Raw genomic sequence first — 19,054 nt, 5'->3', positions numbered from 1 at the left:
AACCCCCTTTCACTACTTTTCAACAGATATGGTCATCTTGCATTTGGCATCTGAAGATCCTGCCTATGGTGAATGCTTATCTAGGTCATTCTCTACCTGTACTGAAGGGTACCGATTGAGCGTTGATATCCCTTGTGCTTTGCTTCATGTAAGCAACAATTGAACTCAAGCCTCCGCTGAGGGTGTTGAAACCAATATGTGACGTACCACTGGTCTCACAGACTCTGACTGAACTTCTAGCAGGAGCTTCCATGATTTTAGCCCAGACGTTGCTGTTGCTGGTGACTTGTACCTCAGCAAGGTGAATGTGTGCACTTAGCTGCACTTTGCTTCATATAGGCATTGAATGAAATCATGCCTCCACGGAGTGTGGTGAAGCCAATGTGTGACGTACCACTGCTCTCATGGGCCCTGACTGAACCATTATTCAAACCTCTAGAAGGTGCTTTCATGGTGGTAGCACAGAAAGTGCTCGTGGCTAGTACCCCAGCAAGGAAAATGGGTGAACTCCAGGCTTGATCCTGTGTACCCCCATTCACTGAATTTCAACAGGATATGGTTGTCTTGCTGGTAGCACCAGAGATCCTGCCTAAAGTGAGAGCCTTTCAATGCCATTCTCTACCTGTACCAAAGGATTTGGGGCATTCTCCACTAGTACTATTACAGCATCTCGTGGGCTTCCATGGCAATGGTCTCTGCTGAAACTTTGTAAAGTTGGCATTTGGACCTCTTTGAACTAGTTTGTCCTGCATTACATATTGGACATTGAAGTAATTCGTGAGGCACAATTTGGACGTCACGTCCGTTCTCTACCTGTGCTGGAGGGTATCAGGGCACTCTCCTCTCATGCTGTTGCAGCATCATGGGTTGCCATGGTAATGGTTTCCGCTGACACTTTTTGTTAGCTAGCATTTGAACCTCTTTAGACACGTTTGTCTGGCATTTCATACTGTTCGTTAAAACAGTCTATGATGCACAATTTGGTACTCAAGTACTTAACTCAGTTAATTCTTCTATGTTGAATTATTCTGATTATTTGATTGGCTATTCTGTCCCTCCCTTTGTAAGCGTGGGTATTCCCCATGTGTATATGCTGCCATGATTAGCCTGGAAAATGGAAAATTTATTCATACTTACCGTAATTTTCTTTTCCTGGCTATTATTCATGGCAGCATATACTTCCCACCCATTAATGTCTTTATTTATGTACTGTAGAGCTTGTAAACTGACTGAGGACCTTAGGGATGGAGCCTCCTTTTAAAACCTTGGTGGTTTTCCTGTCCTATCGGCTGTAAGGGGAGGAGCTAACCCATGTGTATATGCTGCCATGAATAATAGCCAGGAAAAGAAAATTACGGTAAGTATGAATAAATTTTCCATTTTATTTTTTTCTGCAAAGAACATTGTTTTATATACGACATATTATCTGGCTTCTATAACTTGTATTTCAATGTATTCAGCCTGGACCATATTATGTTAGTTGTAATTTCATGGATGAACTGTAGAGTGCAGCATCATTCTATTTTTCTAATTTTATAAGCACTTGGTCTCTGGTTTTCTCTGGAGTGCAATTGTATTTCCAAGTTCTAATATAGCTAATAAATATTATTCATGTAAGTTTACTTAATTTGTATTTAAAATACATTTTTGGTGCAACTACTCAGATGTGTTGAGTGCATTATTATAACATTTTCACTTGGTATTATTGAAATAATAGGGTGTATTTACTAAACAAAGAATTGTACTGAATTGAAACCTGAATTGTAAATACAAGTTTTACAAAAAGAGCTGATTTTGAAATATTCTACAGCTCTACCACAGCCTAAATGTTGCACTCCAATTCAGCATAAAATGTTCTAAGTAGCTTTTTATTAAAAAAAAAAAAAAAACAACATAACATAAATGCCTTATAAAACACCTGGCCTAAATTAATGATAAACTAAACTGTTTAACACTATATTAATCTTATTATAGCACATGATTTAGGGCACATTTATATACCGGTAGTTATTTTTGTTAAAGCACTGAAATCACCTCATCTTCATGAAGTGGTTTTGGAGTGTAGATGCCTTTTATACATCTAAGAGTAAATAATGTAAGCTTATTTGGACAGGGCCGCCAACACTCTCTGTTCCTGTGCGTCCAACTCATCTTGTTGCAAATCATTGTCTGTTAGTCCACCTATTGTACAGCACTGCACAATTTGTTGGTGCTTTATAAATAATAATAATAATAAATAATGAAACCGTGTTTTTTCTGAGAAATGACACTTTACATTTTGCAATTCCCACACGCCTACAGCTAGCCACTAAGGCCATTAGGAAGACAGTTAGCCACTAAGGTCATTGGACTAAACTAAATTCAGTAACTGAAACAATTTTAAATCTTGCATCAACATATAAAGTATGCTGCCGATGGTGCTGGGTACTCATGCAGTGGTTATTTATGAAAACCACTAGATTAAATGTTTGGCATAAAGAAGTACATGAGTGGTGGATCTCTGTGGTAGCCATATAAGCACCACATGTCTGCAATACTTCTTCTTGAGAAGTATTAGATTGAACACAAATTATCAAGTTTAATGATTTCATGGTAGATGCATTGGGCTGCAGTGATAAGCCTATTTCAAAGCTGGAATAGAGCTAAGTTTAAAGGGACGCACCAATGCGTTTAATGTGTTTCATTATGGATTATTTTAATTGGGGTTATATCTAAAATGGTTATCTTGTCTGCTGCATTTGCAAGCCCTTCCTTTCCCCTGTCTGTCCAATCACAGAATTCCCAATGTAGCTCAATGAGAAGTCTTTGAGAAGACAGGTGCTCCGAGCAATGGAGTTCTGCTCCACTGAGATAACCAAACCAGGAAGTAATGGACAGTGGTGTACATACCACGGTCGCTGGGGTCACAGCTGCGACCGGGCCCATCACTCCAGGGGGCCCGTTCACCCTGCAGACCCCTGTGACCGGGTGCTCACCGCCATATGTTGTGGCCCCGGCCCGAGCGGCAAACTGCCTGGGCCGCATGTTCAAGGGGCCCATCAGGTGGCCCATGCTGTTAGGGCCACCTGATGGAGATGAATTTCCAGGGGATGACTTCACAGCTGGGAGGAAGTGACTGCCCCGGTCACTTCTCCCAGCTATCAGAGAGAGCCCGCACGGGAGGAAGGAGAGGGAGTCAGAGTTGGAACTCTGACTCCCACCAGCCTGAGCCACCCTGGACCCCAGGGAAAGTCACCTTCCTGCACCTAAAAGGTAGGAAACATGAGGGTGACTTAAACATTATGTGTGTATGTGTTTGTGTGTATGTGTGTCTCTGTATTTATGTATGTGTGTATGTATCTGTCTGTGTCTCTGTATGTGTGTCTGTCTGTATGTGTGTGTCTTTGTATGTATGTGTGTGTTTGTATGTATATGTGTCTTTGTATGTATGTGTGTCTTGTATGTGTGCATGTATCTGTGTGTCTGTTTGCATGTTTGTGTTTCTGTATGTATGTGTAGGTAATGGAAATGCACACAAACCTTTGTCCTGGAATCCTGGGTGCCATTGAAACTGGACAAGCCCCAGTACCAAAGGGACCAAATATCAAATTTTAAAGTAGAAAATAATCCAGACACTCCAAGGTATTCCAACAAATAGGCAGTTTTATTGGACCCAAGCACCAAAGAACAAAGTTGTTCTTTGGTGCTTGGATACAATAAAATTGCCTATTTGTTGGAATACCTTGGAGTGTCTGGATTATTTTCTACTTTCAAATCTGTATGTATGTATGTATGTATGTGTGTGTGTGTGTGTGTGTGTGTGTGTGTATGTGTCTGTATGTGTGTGTGTCTTTCTGTTTTTATGTGTTTGTGTGTCTGTATGTATGTGTGCCTGTCTGTTTGTATGTATGTGTGTGTTTGTCTGTATGTATGTGTCTTTGTATGAATGCATGTCTTGTGTGTGTATGTGTCTGTGTGTATGTAAGTGTCTGTCTGTGTGTGTGTGTATGTGTCTGTATGTATGTGTCTGTGTGTGTATGTGTGTGTGTCTCTGTATGTATGTGTGGTAACAGGAGCCCTCTGTTTTCCCAGTGGTTATGGTGTTTCCCCTTTTCTGCAGTGGTTATGATGTTTCCCCTTTTCTGTGTAGTGAAGGCCACTTTGCCCCTGGGTTATGGAGAGGATAAATTGCCAGTCTTTTACATTGGAACTATGGCCCCTGTGACTTATTTGGTTCTAGGACATTATTTCTGCCTGCTGGAACTTTTACCAATACCACTTCAACCTGTCAAAGTAATTCAAAGTGGTACTTCGAACCGTCGAACAGTCGAAGTACCGGACCACCCATAATTGGAAGTCTGCTGCTTGTTAACCTCCCAGAAGTTGTGGTTAACCGCAGCTTAATTGACGAATGGCTAGGTGGTCGCCGTTTGTATAGCCGAATACGTGGCGGCAGCCATCTTGTTTAGTCAAACGCGGCCAGCTGTGTTTTGTCGTCGAGTGCATGGAACTAAAATCGGACACTCGACGGCACGAACACCACTAGAACTTCCACCTCCAGCTAACTTCGACTAAATCCCCTAGAACAGAACAGTAAAAGTAATCTACCAAACACACTTCTCTGACTTTGTGCACGAATGGTCCCGTTCGAATATTCGAAGTACATTTTAATCATTGGAAATAGACCGACCGCACAGCCTAATTCTCTGGAACTATTTTGGGCATGAAACCATGCGTGCGGTCGGTCAAAAGGGACTTCCAGGAATTTTCTGAACCCCTGCTCTGATATGGGTGATTTTTGGATATGTTGGTCACCCAGATCAGGGCTATCAGGGTATATAACATGGGGATATGTGATGTTTTGGGGTGTTTTCTGTACTTTGTGAAAAATGTGTTTTTTTTGCTTGGGGTTAATTGAGTTAATTACAGTATCTTGCTCAATTATCTCCCAAGCAGAGGGGAGGGATTGTATGCTGTATGTGGGAGTGTCAGACATTGTACATTGTTTTTATTGGTTTGTACATCTTGTAATTTGGTGCTCCATCAGGTCCACGGGGTGTTCCCCTGGCCTGAGGAATTGTATAACAATCCAACCGAGGCCATTAAACTCTCAGACCTTCTTCCCCTCAATTCGCAGCCTCGTCTCGTGTTGTAGGGAAATGCTATACCTGCTGTAAGCACTAGCTCTTCTCAGAGCTCTAAGAAACTTACTTACCATAGCAGTATACTAGGATGTCATATTGGGACTCCACAGCACCCTTCCAGATTGGGGAAAAGGACATCTAGGCGGTAAATACCCCGACTACTCAGGGGTGACCGTCACATGTGTGTCTGTATGTGTGTATGTGTCTGTATGTGTGTGTCTCTGTATGTATGTGTGTATGTGTCTGTGTGTGAGTGTGTGTGGCTGTCTGTATGTGTCTGTGTGTCTGTCTGTTTGTATGTATGTGTGTGTTTGTCTGTATGTATGTGTCTTTGTATGTATGTGTGTCGTGTGTGTGTGTGTGTGTGTGTGTGTCTGTGTGTATGTATGTCTCTGTATGTATGTGTGACTCTGTGTATGTGTCTGTCTGTCTGTATGTATGTGTCTGTGTGTATGTGTGTATGTATGTATGTGTCTCTTTGTGTATGTATGTGTGTATGTATGTTTGTCTGTATGTATGGGGGGGGGCATGGATCAGTTTTGCTCCGGGCCCCATGGATTGTGTGTGCGCCACTGGTAATGGGACATGTTGCCTACTTGAAAACCAAGTGTGTATAACCAGGTTATTGTATAAAAGTGTATATTTCATGAATTAGTTTTTTGTGTGGCCATTCTGATCCCAATTGGACTTTCCCCTCTACAACTGGAAGCTTTCCTGCCTCAACCAGCTATTCCAGGTTGCCTAAGCCTTGCTGATGTATTTCTTATATTTTTCTTTATCCCTTCTGAATTTGTGTTTCGGCAATGCCGTAAGCTTATAGTGTGTGCGGACTAAGGTGGTTATTTTACCACTGTATTTCTATTATTTACTTCTCGTGCTTTACTTCAATTTATTTTTGTTCTAGGCAGTAAATGTATGTCATGCTCTGGCCATATCTGCATTACCTCATCATGGCCTTAAATACTCAGTGCCAATGCTGCATTTATCATACTCATTTTATCAGGGCCCTCACCACACTTTTTTGATGCAATTACCTAGTCAGCTTGTCCTTGCATGTTGACAGTTACTTATATAGCATGTATTTGCCTAGCATGCTTAACCCACAACAAAAAAAGAGGTGACTTCTCAGGTGTGTATATTAATGTGTGTAACAGCTGTACCCTACAATATAACTCATTTTGTCATGTTTCTGTATTGGTTATTATATGCCTCAAATAAAAAAGAGACTGATGAAAAAAGTGTAACTTTCTATTGGCATCTGCACTTTTTGGAAAATGAAAACGTTTTTCAAAAAGCTACAGTGCTTTAGGGATCTGGAGTGCCCCTTTAAGATTCTTTGTAAAGAAAATAATTTTTTTTTCCTTTAAGAATTCTCTCAATTTTGTGAATAATATGGTCAAGTGTAGCATCACATTATTTCATTTAAGATGAATTTAGCTTCACTTACACAAAAATGTTGTTTGCATTATTATTTACATGGGTAGGTGAGTGTACTGGATTGCCGTTTTATTCCCTCCAGTGTTTCCCCTGCCTGTCCTGCTAATGTGCAATCATTTTACATGTGTGCATTATTTTTTACATTTTATATATATATTTTTTTTTGCATTTTGGGTTATATAACCATTTAATATTTGTGTACATTTTTTTCCTTCTTATTTGTATTCTGTCAACATTTCATGTATTTCGTTTCCTTATTTTTATTTCTACACCAGACCAAACAGATAATGTTTGTCATAGAATTTCACGCATGTGACAACTTATACTACGCCTTTGCCCTTCTGAGCCCTTCTGCATCCTTGTGGTCTAAAGTTTTGATGAAACCAGCTTGTAACTGGCACTTCCAGAAGTGCACAAAAAGTCACAGTTTCTGACTCCTACTCTCATATCTGTCATTTCAGCATTGCTCTGCAGGATACTAAAATAGTGCCACGGAATACTGGGGCTCATGCCACAACACTTCTATTCTCACATGTACTTTGAGGACTTGTGTTGAAGCTTTTTTACATGTGCAAAGAAGGAACAATGTTTACACTCTGTTTGTGTTTTTGTTATGAAGGCTAAACCAAAGCCATCAATGTTATTATCTAATTTCTTAATTTGTTTTCCCAGATGTACCCAGAGCTGCATGGGAAAATAATAACCAATAACAAGGTTCAAATAAAGGTGTTTTATCTTTACCAAAACACCCCAAACATCAATCTGTTTTTCTCTGAAAACTGTTGAGAAACTATGGAGTACAATTTTGCAAAGCAAAGCAGGCATGTGTATAGACCAAAGTGCTATATTAGCAGCAATCGCTACAAAGACTAAATAAATGTATATGCCGGTTGCTCCACTTTTACATTTAACTCTATAATTATTGGTTTTGATAAATATGGCATAAGACTAACCAGAATCTGCGACATCGATGAAGGTAAGGTAGAAGCTTCTTCAAGTAGTCGGCGTTTACATGTGTTGCTGTTAAATCAAGTTCATCAATATTCATATTGACGAGATCCAAAAAATAGATCAAAACATCAAAGTCAATGGGTGATAATAAGTTGTCACTCAAATTGAGCCGTAACACGTCTGGTTGTATTTTCTGGACCAAACAACTACGCTGTTGTTCAAACAAGCAGTGCAAGAGGTTAAGAATACAGTGGCCATTTTCACAGTGTTTAATGAGGGATTCAATCAACCACGATGTGTATGTGTCCAATCTCTTACTTCCTTCCAGTTTTAGATGTTTAAACAGCACATTTTCATTACGTACAGACATCAATCCTGAAAGAAATCGATGAAATAAATCCAACCAACCAGAATAAAGGTTAAGTTTCTCTTGAACCGGGGATTTCATTATATCATCAGAGAGACTGACTTCATGAAAAGCATAGTAAAATGCTGCAAAGAACTCTTGGATAGTAAAATGTGTGAACGAAAGCACGTTTTCTGTACCTTCAAGTTCCTGGACAGATGTTTTATCAAGAAAACTATTTACAATTTCAGGTGGCAACTTTTGAACCAGGTCCACATCCTGTTCATAAAATAGTGTTTCATGTCTCAAAAATGAATGGTAAGCAATCTTACCTAAATTAAATACAGCTTTCAGCACGGCTTCATCTTTAACACAATCACCTTGATGGGCATGGTATTTCAATAAAATTACAAGGTAATGACAATAGATGTCGGTCATCGTTTTGGGCTCTCCGATGCTGAGAGAGGAATATCCTCTGAGAACACTGCAAACAATCCAGCAGAAAGCAGGGATGTAACAGAGTGTAAATAAGAAATGGTTTTCTTTCACAGAAAGAAATATCTTAGTTCCCAGCACGTCGTCCCTGTAAAATTTTTGGAAATAATCTTCTATCTCTGAGACTGAGAAGCCTGTAATTACTACAAAGCGGTCAATAGATTCAATAGGGATGTGGTTAATGACTGTTGGCCGACTGGTCACAACAATGGTGGCATCTGGGAGGAGCTCACTATTTAGTAGACTGCCAAATATTTGTGGAACTAACGCTTCCTCATCTGGATCAAATACATATTGGTCTAAATCAATCTGGTTGTAAAACTTAAATTCATCAAAGCCATCCAAGATCATGAGGAGTTTTTCACTATTATTAAAAATGTCCTCCAAGGTACTGGATAAATGTCCATGTTTTTTACGAATTATTTCTCGCAGCGTTGTAGGATCATTAAACAAGTTGAGATCGCGGAAAGTCAAATTCAATACAAAATCAAAATTGCTATATGTTGATGTCTTTGCAAAATCATGGAGAATTTTTTGTACAAATACAGTTTTTCCAATTCCCGCTACACCACTTACAAGGATTTTCTTTGGAGTCCTTCTGTCATTTAATTTTTGGAAAAGTTGGTATAGTTTGATTTCTGGCTTCAAGTCCTTATTGTTTTGGAGGTGTATCCGTTGTTGGCCAAAAGTTATCAATTCATTTTTCTTAATTTCAAGGCTGTAATGTCCCTTAACGAGCAAAAGATTTACAAAATGATCGGTGAAGTAGAATTTTTCTCCAACTCTGGCATTATAATATTTAATGCAGTCATTTCGCCGTGCAAGAACCTCTTTGTGTTTCTTTATAGATTTTGAATACTCTGAAACAAGAAAATAGTATTTTAAACATTTGCATCTCATTATTTACATTTAGTATTAAAATAGAAAGAAATACAACATAGCTCCAAGCTTAGTTGTTCATTAATTAGTAAGACATACTAAAAATAATGAGAACTGTGAAAATAAATTATTAAAATACATCTTAAAATGTCTGTCACTTGACAACCAAACTAACCTGTTTAAAAGAATGCCCTCAACAAATTAATATTTAATGTTATTTTACCAATTTACAGTGAGTTATCGTATAATTACTACTTGAACATCAATTGTTCAGTGAGGAGATGCTCGGTGTGGAATTATATCAACATTTTTTGTGACAGTTATTGAATAATAATCAAAGCTTGAAGCATATTGTAATTTGCACTCATTATTGATTTGTTCCAGTAATTTCCCTATGGTTATTTGAATTCACCAATGATGATCAGAGTAAGCAACGAGGAAGTTACAGTTCAACATACTTAAAAAACAATGCAGTTCAGATCAAAAAATAGTAAGTAAAAGGTAGGCAAGTTTTCAGTTATAATGACAGACAGATAGAATGCGCACACACTGGACTTAATGCATACAATTATAGATGTCTTTGTTGTAACAGCATAGAACAAACTTGTTTACAAATTATCCTAATTGGGACTTTTATCAAAAGTTAAAGTTAAGAGTTCAAATTAGGACTGAAATGTCAATAATTTGTTTGCAAGTTTGCTCGATGCGGTTATGTCATGCCTTAAACCCTCCCGGTATCTCCTCGTACTTCCGGGTTTGACGGAGCTTAGCCACACCCCCTTTTGACGCGGTCTTCCTACTTAATGCGACCGCACCAGCTGATAGACGCTGGATTATTGAAATGCGTACCGCACTTACTAACCGGCTCAAGACTTCTCTGCGAACACCATATGTTACCGGACCGGACTGGAAGACTATTCAAATCCCCTTCATCTCTCCTCGTCCTCGACTAGTGCCTGAACTCTCTTCAACCTCTCTCAGGAAACAAACTCCTCGGAGGAGAGCTTGGGAACCTGTTTTCCTACTTCTGGAAGCTAAGTAACATATAGCCTCTGTGATAAGAGTTACCATCTCTTAAGCCTTTATTTCTTTTACCAAAGTCTGCTATCAAGTTATCAAACAATCCAGTTACAGCGTTCCTCAATTCAAATTATTATTCAAGTTCAGCCGCACCTGTCTTGCTACTGATAACTTCGAATTGAACAATCTCTTATAACTGCTTTCCATTTAACCTGTTAACTAATATAACAGACTCTAATTGATTCAGAACCTGCTCACTGCAAACTGAATGCAACCGTTTATTATTTAAAGATACAGTACCTGTAATTCTGGAACTGAAGTCTCAGTACCTTCTAAGTGTCCTAATAAAATATCGAAGTCCTAAGAAATCTGCAGTTGTGTTCCTTATCAATTAATGTAGACGTGACAGGTTATAATAAAGATATCTATAATTTTATGCATTAAGTCCCATGTACACTCTCCTTCTATTTACTGACATTTTTGTCCGGAGACTAAGCAGCAGGGCACAGATCCAGGGCATGTGTCCAGCACACTCACTCATTTCATAAACAGCAAATTCAAAGCTCACAGAATGTAGTAGTTTAAAAAAAAAAAACAAAAAAAAAAAAACACACACCTAACCTAGGCAAAATTAATAGGGTTTAGTTACAGTATAAAATCATACATTGCATAAGCCTGCCACAACATCAATGTACTCCATTCTTGGCAGGTCCTACTCTAGACACCTAATGCATGCTCTTATGTGAATTACCCACTTAATTGAGCAATCCTTGGAAAAACAAGGGAGTTGGCCTGGAGTATTGATATATATATAAAACCAAGATGGCTGCACTTACCTGAACATTCCTTACTTTATAAAAATGCTGCTAGAGTCAATTCATACAACATACAAGATAAAGTGCTCATTCACTAAACAGATTCAACAGTTCAACCTCAAAGCTCACATATTTTAATAGCTTTTTTAAACACCTAATCCAATAGACTTAAGGCTTGCAAAGTATCACATGGGTTAGTTTTACAAAAAATAGGTCACAGTTCTAGCCCACCTTAACAGCTTGGGATATTACTTTACCCTCATTTCCATATAGTAAATTCATCACTTATTTCCAACATATGCCATTTCACTTACACTTGTGTGTATACCTACAATAAACCATGTAGAAGATATTGTTAAGCAATAAATCCTGTTTTTAACTTCTTTGTGGCTAACAAAATATAACGCTTGAGCTTTGAAAACCTTTTACAACTGGCAAGTTTATCTACACGATTTACAACAGGCATGTAAATAAAAAGCCTTCTTCAAATCACAACAGTTTAGTAGTATAAATCAGTTGCAGGTTCACAAACTGTGGAAGTCATTCACTTAAAAATATACAGAAACAATGAGGGTATAACATGTCAGTTATTTAAAAATGAACAAAAATGTATAAAGGGAAACTGTGTGTTAAAGAAAAACAAACAGTTATGCACGAACAGGATTGTATAACAAAGAATAAAACTATTTTTATTTAAGGGTTTAGCAATGTTAAAGAGAAAGGAAATAAGCTTAAACAAAGGGAAACCAAGCAATTTCTCCATAAACTAATATGGACATTTTACAGTACAAAATCCCTGATGGGGCTATAACAATGGCTTATGGGATGAGCTGGATAAAGGTAGGCTTGCTGACAAAGGCAATGGCACAGAAGGCACAATAAAGTAACTGTGTACAGTTCTTACAGTAGTATACATTCTCTAACACTTTCATCTACCTCTGAAAATAAAAGCAATGATGGTATAGAAATGTGGACGGAAAGCAATTTTGTTTTGGTCAATTATTTTTTATTCTCAGTTAGTGTTGAAGTATAATCACACAGAATATACAGAGATAGGGGGCCACAATCACAATGATGTTATAATTGCCACTCATATGATGAATCCATACATAGAAGGAAAAAGAAAGAATATGATCATAGTATAGTAATTTATTAACAACAAAATATCTTATAAAATATTTAAAATCACACTCACAAAAAAACATAGCACAATTTGATATACTCCTAAATTGTGCAAAAGAGCTTTCAAGCCACAAAATGGGCTAAATTCCCTGGTGTATCCTATGGTACCTCTTGACACCAACAGTCTCACTTTCTTGGATGTCCAATAAGTACTTGAAGGTCCATAACAGTTCCTCTGATTTAGGTAAAGGCCGTATAGATCCTTTTGGGGAACAACTCTCACTGTTGCTGCTCAACGCGTTTGCCCTCATCAACTTTCTCAAGAGCCTGGTGATCCTCTGTGTTCCAGTGGTTTGTATTCATAATTTTGTGTGCTTTTTCGGTATGCGCGTGCATGTGCGAGCGTCGGGTGAAACGCAATGAATGTAATTACGCTCGCCCACCTCTCAGCACTCATGCGCGAGCAACCAACCTGGAACGCAAATAAACTTTATTGATAATATGCGTGTACGGCTATAAAGTAAAGACCAAACACAGTGTATGTTCGGGACTTTATGCATTCGCTATTAAAACACATAGAACAACACTTACAGTGTGAATAGTAAAACCAAAGGTAGTAATAATATATGATCTACTCAAAAATTGCATGCGCGATGAGAGACGGCCGAGCGTAATTACATTCATTGCGTTTCGCCCGTCGCTCACGCATGCGCATGCATACCGAAAAAGTGCGCAGAATTATGAATTTAAACCACTGGAACACAGAGGATCACCAGGCTCTTGAGAAAGTCGATGAGGAAGAAAAGCGTTGGGCGGCAACAGTGAGAGTTGTTCCCCAAAAGGATCTATAAAGCCTTTACCTAAATTAGAGGAACTGTTATGGACCTTCAAGTACTTATTGGACATCCAAGAAAGTGAGACTGTTGGTGTCAAAAAGGTACCATAGGCTACACCAGGGAACTTAGCCCATTTTGTGGCTTGAAAGCTCTTTTCCACAATTTAGGAGTATTTCTAATTGTGCTATGTTTTTTGTGAGTGTGATTTTAACTATTTTAAAAGATATTTTGTTGTTAATAAATTACTATACTATGATCATATTCTTTCTTTTTCCTTTTATGTATGGATTCATCCTCTGAGTGGTATTGATTATCACACCATTGTGAGTGTGGCACCCTATCTCTGTATATTCTATGTAATTATACTTCAACACTTTTGTATTGGGGGGATTTGGGGAGTGATCCCTATATAGAGGCTTGCCTGCACGTTTGTTGCACTATTTTCCTGCTACCTGTTATGTTTTACTTATTTTCAGTTAGGACTGATCATTTCTTTTTTCGGATTTCGGTTGTACTGTTGTTCTCTATAGGGACATTTTGTTTTTAATTATCTATTTTTAAAACGTATTCATGCTCCCGGAAGAGCTGCCGCCTGTCAACAAAAGTCACTACCAAAATTTGGTAGTTTTTCGATACTGGCCAATTTAATCGGCCAATATTAGCTTTCGGATGAACTGAACAAACACCAAATTTTTTTTAAATGTTTTGATCAATCCGAAAATGGATGCACGTCTGTTCTTTTCACATATAGTCATGCGTACAATATGGAAAAGTATGTAAGATACAGCATACTTGTCAGGCATGTTTAGAAAGACATTTGAACATCAGACCACCCTATATAATCCCTAAAGTGCCAGGCCTCTCCTATTTACACTTTAGAAATTCCTTAATAGACAAAACGCGTTGTGTTATTTTATACTATTTTTTTAAAGAATAAAGCTATTTGGCATTCATCTATTTTATTTGTCAGGCCATTTAAAAAAAAATGTTATGCTTTAAGTTTTTTAAGATTGTTTTAGTTATTCTTATATCTTCTACTGTTACTGGTACAGCTATACCATCATTATACCTACCTGCTACCTGTATCCTGGGAAGAACTTTCTTTTGGAGGTGCTATTCTACATTGTATCTCTGGTGGGGACTGTACCACCCAAGCGTTAATACCTGAGCAAATGTATATTGCTTCATCAAATGTGAGTAGATTACTTTTACATTTACAATTATTAGTGTACAGCTTTACAGAGAGCACTATTTTTTGCCTTTTGTATCTTTATATATATCCACCTACATGCCAAGTGACTGACTCCTAGAGCAACATATACCTCAGTGGGGATTGTACCGCTGCGCGCTGTTATACTCAGAGCTGGTTTTATAGCTGTACTTAATGTGAGAGCTACATTATAGACCTCTTCGTTGTTGGTTCTGCACTTGGTAATCAATACTTTGCACCATTACTGGTTAGCTTTATGCTTTCTTACATATACTTGTCACCATCAGAAGCCTGGACGATTTACAAGTAAAGAATACTCCAAGAATCTGATATTCAAGTGTACTTTTTATTTTGGCACAACCTGTGCATATATTTTGTATTATCTTGCTATATATCATCACTTGCAGCAACATATAGTCAGTTATCTATTAACAGTTTAACTGAATGAAAAACTCAGACAGGACCAACAAAAAACTGTCAAGCGTAAGTGATGCAAGCAGCCAATAAGAGCTTTTAGCTGGTTACCTCTCAGCATTTCAGTTAGAAATGTAAGTTTAAACACTTGCATGGTGTTTAAAGGTACACTATAGTAACCAGAACAACTACAACTTATTGTATTTGTTCTGGTGAGAATTATCATTCCCTTCAGGCTTTTTGCAGTAACTACTGTCTTTTCAGAGAAAATGCCTCCCCTGGATACCTCCACTGGCAACTCCTCAGATGGCTACCAGAGAAGCTTCCAGGGTCAGTGCTGCACAGTGTGCAGCACTGCCATTCAGTGTCTCCACCATCTGCATGGAGACACTGAACTTTCATCATAGAGATGAATTGATTCAATTAATTTCTATGAGGAGATGCTGATTGGCCAGGGCCGTGTTTGGCTTGTGCTGGCTCTGCCCCTGATCTGCCTCCTTGGCAATCTTGGCCAATCCAATGCTCTCCTATGGGAAAGCATTGCGATTGGCTCAGATCCCCACTTCTGATGATGTAAGCCAAGCAGGCAGATCAGGGGCAGAGCCAGCAGCAGCAGACTGGAATAAAGGTAAGATTTTGCTATAGTTAGGGGGGCCAGATGGAGTGTTTAACACTATATGATCAGGAATACAAATTTGTGTTCCTGACACTATAGTGTGGCTTTAATGCCTAGTGAGTTCAGCGAGAAATACTTTGAAGTTTTAATATATAAATAATTTGATGAAGGTATAAAGAAAACTACAAACGTGCTTTAGGTAAACAGTTTACAGATGTTGTTCTTGTGTAAGTCAGTTGTAAACAAGCCCTATTTGTAAATATTGTTATATAGAATTGCATCCAAATACAAATATTAAATTACCAATTAAAATGTAACTTAAAAAGATTTACATGCATACTCACCACTCTGTTTAGTGTTTTGCTTTGTTAAATTTGCAGTTTTAATTTGAATAAAAACCGAACAAAAGAATGATGCATTTTCTTCCCCAAGACAGTCAATGATATCCAGCAGCTTTCTTACTTTTTTTCTGGGACCTCGTTCATATGTAATATCTTCATAATCATCTTTTGATAGAAGTTGTTCCTCTAGGCCTCGGTCAACAATAAAATCGATATAGTCTGCAAGCTCATCTATCAGATTCACACGGTGTGTTTGTAAGAATGAAAGTGAAGATTCACTAAAAAGAAAAAAGAAACTATTATATTATATATATATATATATATATATATATATATATATATTTGACAGGTAGTGTGATGACAGTTAACCCCTTAAGGACCAAACTTCTGGAATAAAAGGGAATCATGACCTGTCACACATGTTATATGTCCTTAAGGGGTTAAAGTGCTTTTCATAAGACAAATATGTTATAAATCTTTGCTAGCTTTAAAGCCCTCAGTACACTGATTGCTTGACTTTCAAAGAGATCTTCAAGCAAGTATTTAAATGATTGGTATAAATTATTTATTAATCTTTCCGTAGATGACCCAACATTTGAAATGGACAAAGTCAGACTCATTTGTTGAGGGGGTGAATGGTGGTGTGGCCATTGGTAGGACTGTTCTGAGATATTTGAGCTGACTTATTAATACATTTCTGCAACTATAATATAGTTTAGAAAAAGAAAACGTATCTTATTTACATAGACTGATTCCTAAATACATTTATTGAAGTTTAAGACATATTACTGTGAATGTGTATTATTTGCTGAGGAGCTCTGTTATACATTCAGACAAATAACAAAAAATGGGACCCAAAATGTACACCACTCGTGGATACAATTAATACAAAAAGATCAAATGACCCCTTTAGTATACTATATCATAGTAAATCATATGCCAATTTCTATCCAGGTACTTTTATATCATTGGTTGAGACATGGGGCTCATTAAAAAATCATGAAGGTCAGACACAGTTCTTAAATAAACTCCTAAGTTGCTACACAATTGAGGAAAACTACAATGCATGTCCATCAATTTGTTCCATTAACAAACTTAAGCATGTGCCATCAGCTGTAGATGGACTATCCAATTCAACCTACACAGTCATGTGTTTATAAAGCTTGACTGGTGGTGTTTATGACAGAAGGCCTCTGTGTTTATATTTTATTGCAGATGACTCACTTATGTTACATCCAGATGTCACTGTCTCTATCTTACAGTTAACTAACCGCTAACTTCCACATAAAACGGATGTGTGGGTAATATTGCTCAAGTGGCCACTATCATGTGCCCTTAGCCACAATACTGAGAAAAAAATAATTATTAGAAAGCAACCATTTATTTAGTAGAAATTTGTACATTGAGGTTTAGGTGACCATATTTTAGGCAATAAGCCTAAAGAGTCAAATGATGTACATAGTTGTGGATAGAGCACAACATCTCAAGTTCTACAAACATATCCATAAGTATTATGTAGTAAAAACTGAAATGGTCATGTTTCTTACATGGCACTGTTGTTTCAAAGGATAGTGGCAAAGGCATTAATTTGTGGTATTGTTGAACTCGGAAGCTTTAGCTGAACAAAATTTGGGGGTTTAAACAGGAGTAGCACTCATCAGGTTTACAAAATAGACATTAAAAACCTTGTTACATGTGTATATAAAAATATTGGGAAAAAACGATTTTACTACAATTTTATTTGATCAGAGATTGGAAGTTAAATGGCTATGTAATAAGTGTCAAAATACTCAAAATAATAAGTGTCAAAATACTCAAAATACAATATATTTGGGTAAATATAACGTGATGTCTGCTTTATACAACGTATATTTTGTGTGTCAATTTTGTTTTCTATTATGGCTATTTCAGCCCCCAGACCGGCCCGACCACGGAACCCCCACCCGATCAGACACTTACCTCCTCCACTCTTCTCCACGTTGCACAGGAACATGCTGCACTGACGGAGACTGTGGATTCCGAGCCACATCAGCCGAATCTGCTCTCCGACTGGATGTTCTAGGCTGCCTGAACCGACCCTTTTCCCTGTCTGACTTTGTCTCTGCCTTATCCTTGTCTGTACCTCGCTTTAAACAACAAAAGTCTGTAAATGCACATTGGGCTCTATCTACTAAACCATGACAAGCTATTACATTTAGAAGGTAAAAATGCAAATTTCTAAAATAGTTCCATTTGATCTATTGATAATGTATTTTACTCCTTCTATTTTTTTTACCTGTAACTATGGAAAATAAATGAAATCCTATACAAAACTGTGAAAAAAAATTTATTTCACATTTTTCTTTTTTTTATATAATAAATGAGAATATATCCCATCAAACTAAACAAGCACTACAGCGTTAGGAATACAAACATGTGTTCCTAATGCTATAGTGCTCAGGTGGTGTCTAGGCCACCGCACCCCACCAGTATGGAGTAAAGTGGTGATTTTACTTACCTTTTCTCCTTGGCTGAGATCTTCAAGGATGATAAGAAAGCATTGGGAGGCTAGTGTGCATCAATCCATTCCAGAACAGAGTTCTAGGCCGCCTAAGTCATGTGTGCCATGGGTGAACTTGTCACAGGGAGTAAAATATTCTTGCAGTACTTTTTTTGTTTCATCAGATACACAGATAAACATTTGGACAGGTGTAAAAGAATCTAGAACAATCTACATTCCATCAACATCATTGGCAATTTAAACACGGCTTGCTGGGAATTCCTGCAACTTCTAATGTAACTATTTCACAGCTGGAGTGCTGCAATGTACCTCTCTATACCGTCAGGGACGGTGCAGGGATTTTTAGCTATGCAGGTGAAGATGCATTTTGCTGCCTCCAACCCTCTTGTTGTAACCCTCTTTCCCCCTTTTGAATTTCTTACCCCTTTTGTGCTCTAGTGTATTTTATTCCCCTTTAGTGTGTCTTACTCCCCCCACCCCCATCCCCTTTGTGTGTCACTCCCCACAGGCCCTTTCTGTGTCTTTTTCTTACCCCTTTCTTTGTCTCTTTATTACCCCAGCCCCTTTCTTTGTCTTCTTCTCCACCAAAGTCTCTCTGTGGCTCTTTTTCCCCTCAGTCCATTTTGTGTATCCCTCCCCTCCAGATCCCTTTGTGTGTCTTTCCTCCCAAGCCACGGGCACACAGGCATCGTTTTCAGGCACAAAACATAAGGCAAAACATAAGGCATAAAGGCACACAATCAAAGTCATACAGGTACACTGTCATACAAACACAGACATAATCATACAGAAACATACAGACACAGAAACATACAGTCAGAGACATACAGACACACAGGCAGAGACATACAGAGACATACACGCATACAGAGGCATACACGCATACAGAGACATACATGCATACAGAGGCATACCATCATACCACCAGCAGGATCCCTCTACTCTCCTT

General features: G+C 38.1%; 1 protein-coding gene across 3 annotated transcripts in view; it reads right to left on the bottom strand.

Moving 5' to 3' along the window:
- The window catches only part of LOC134615563 (NACHT, LRR and PYD domains-containing protein 3-like), a 72,781-nt gene that overhangs the window by 43,737 nt on the left and 9,990 nt on the right, over window positions 1-19,054 (bottom strand). For all 3 annotated transcript variants that reach the window (XM_063460106.1, XM_063460107.1, XM_063460108.1), the window contains exons 2-3: window positions 15,609-15,883; window positions 7,514-9,212 (exon numbers count right to left, since the gene is read on the bottom strand). In XM_063460106.1, coding sequence (XP_063316176.1) covers window positions 7,514-9,212; window positions 15,609-15,883 — 1,974 coding nt within the window. The remainder of the gene's footprint in view (window positions 1-7,513; window positions 9,213-15,608; window positions 15,884-19,054) is intronic.

Source organism: Pelobates fuscus, chromosome 6, assembly GCF_036172605.1.
Source record: "Pelobates fuscus isolate aPelFus1 chromosome 6, aPelFus1.pri, whole genome shotgun sequence".
Lineage (NCBI taxonomy): Eukaryota > Metazoa > Chordata > Amphibia > Anura > Pelobatidae > Pelobates > Pelobates fuscus.
This window is presented reverse-complemented; position numbering and strand designations above follow the sequence as displayed.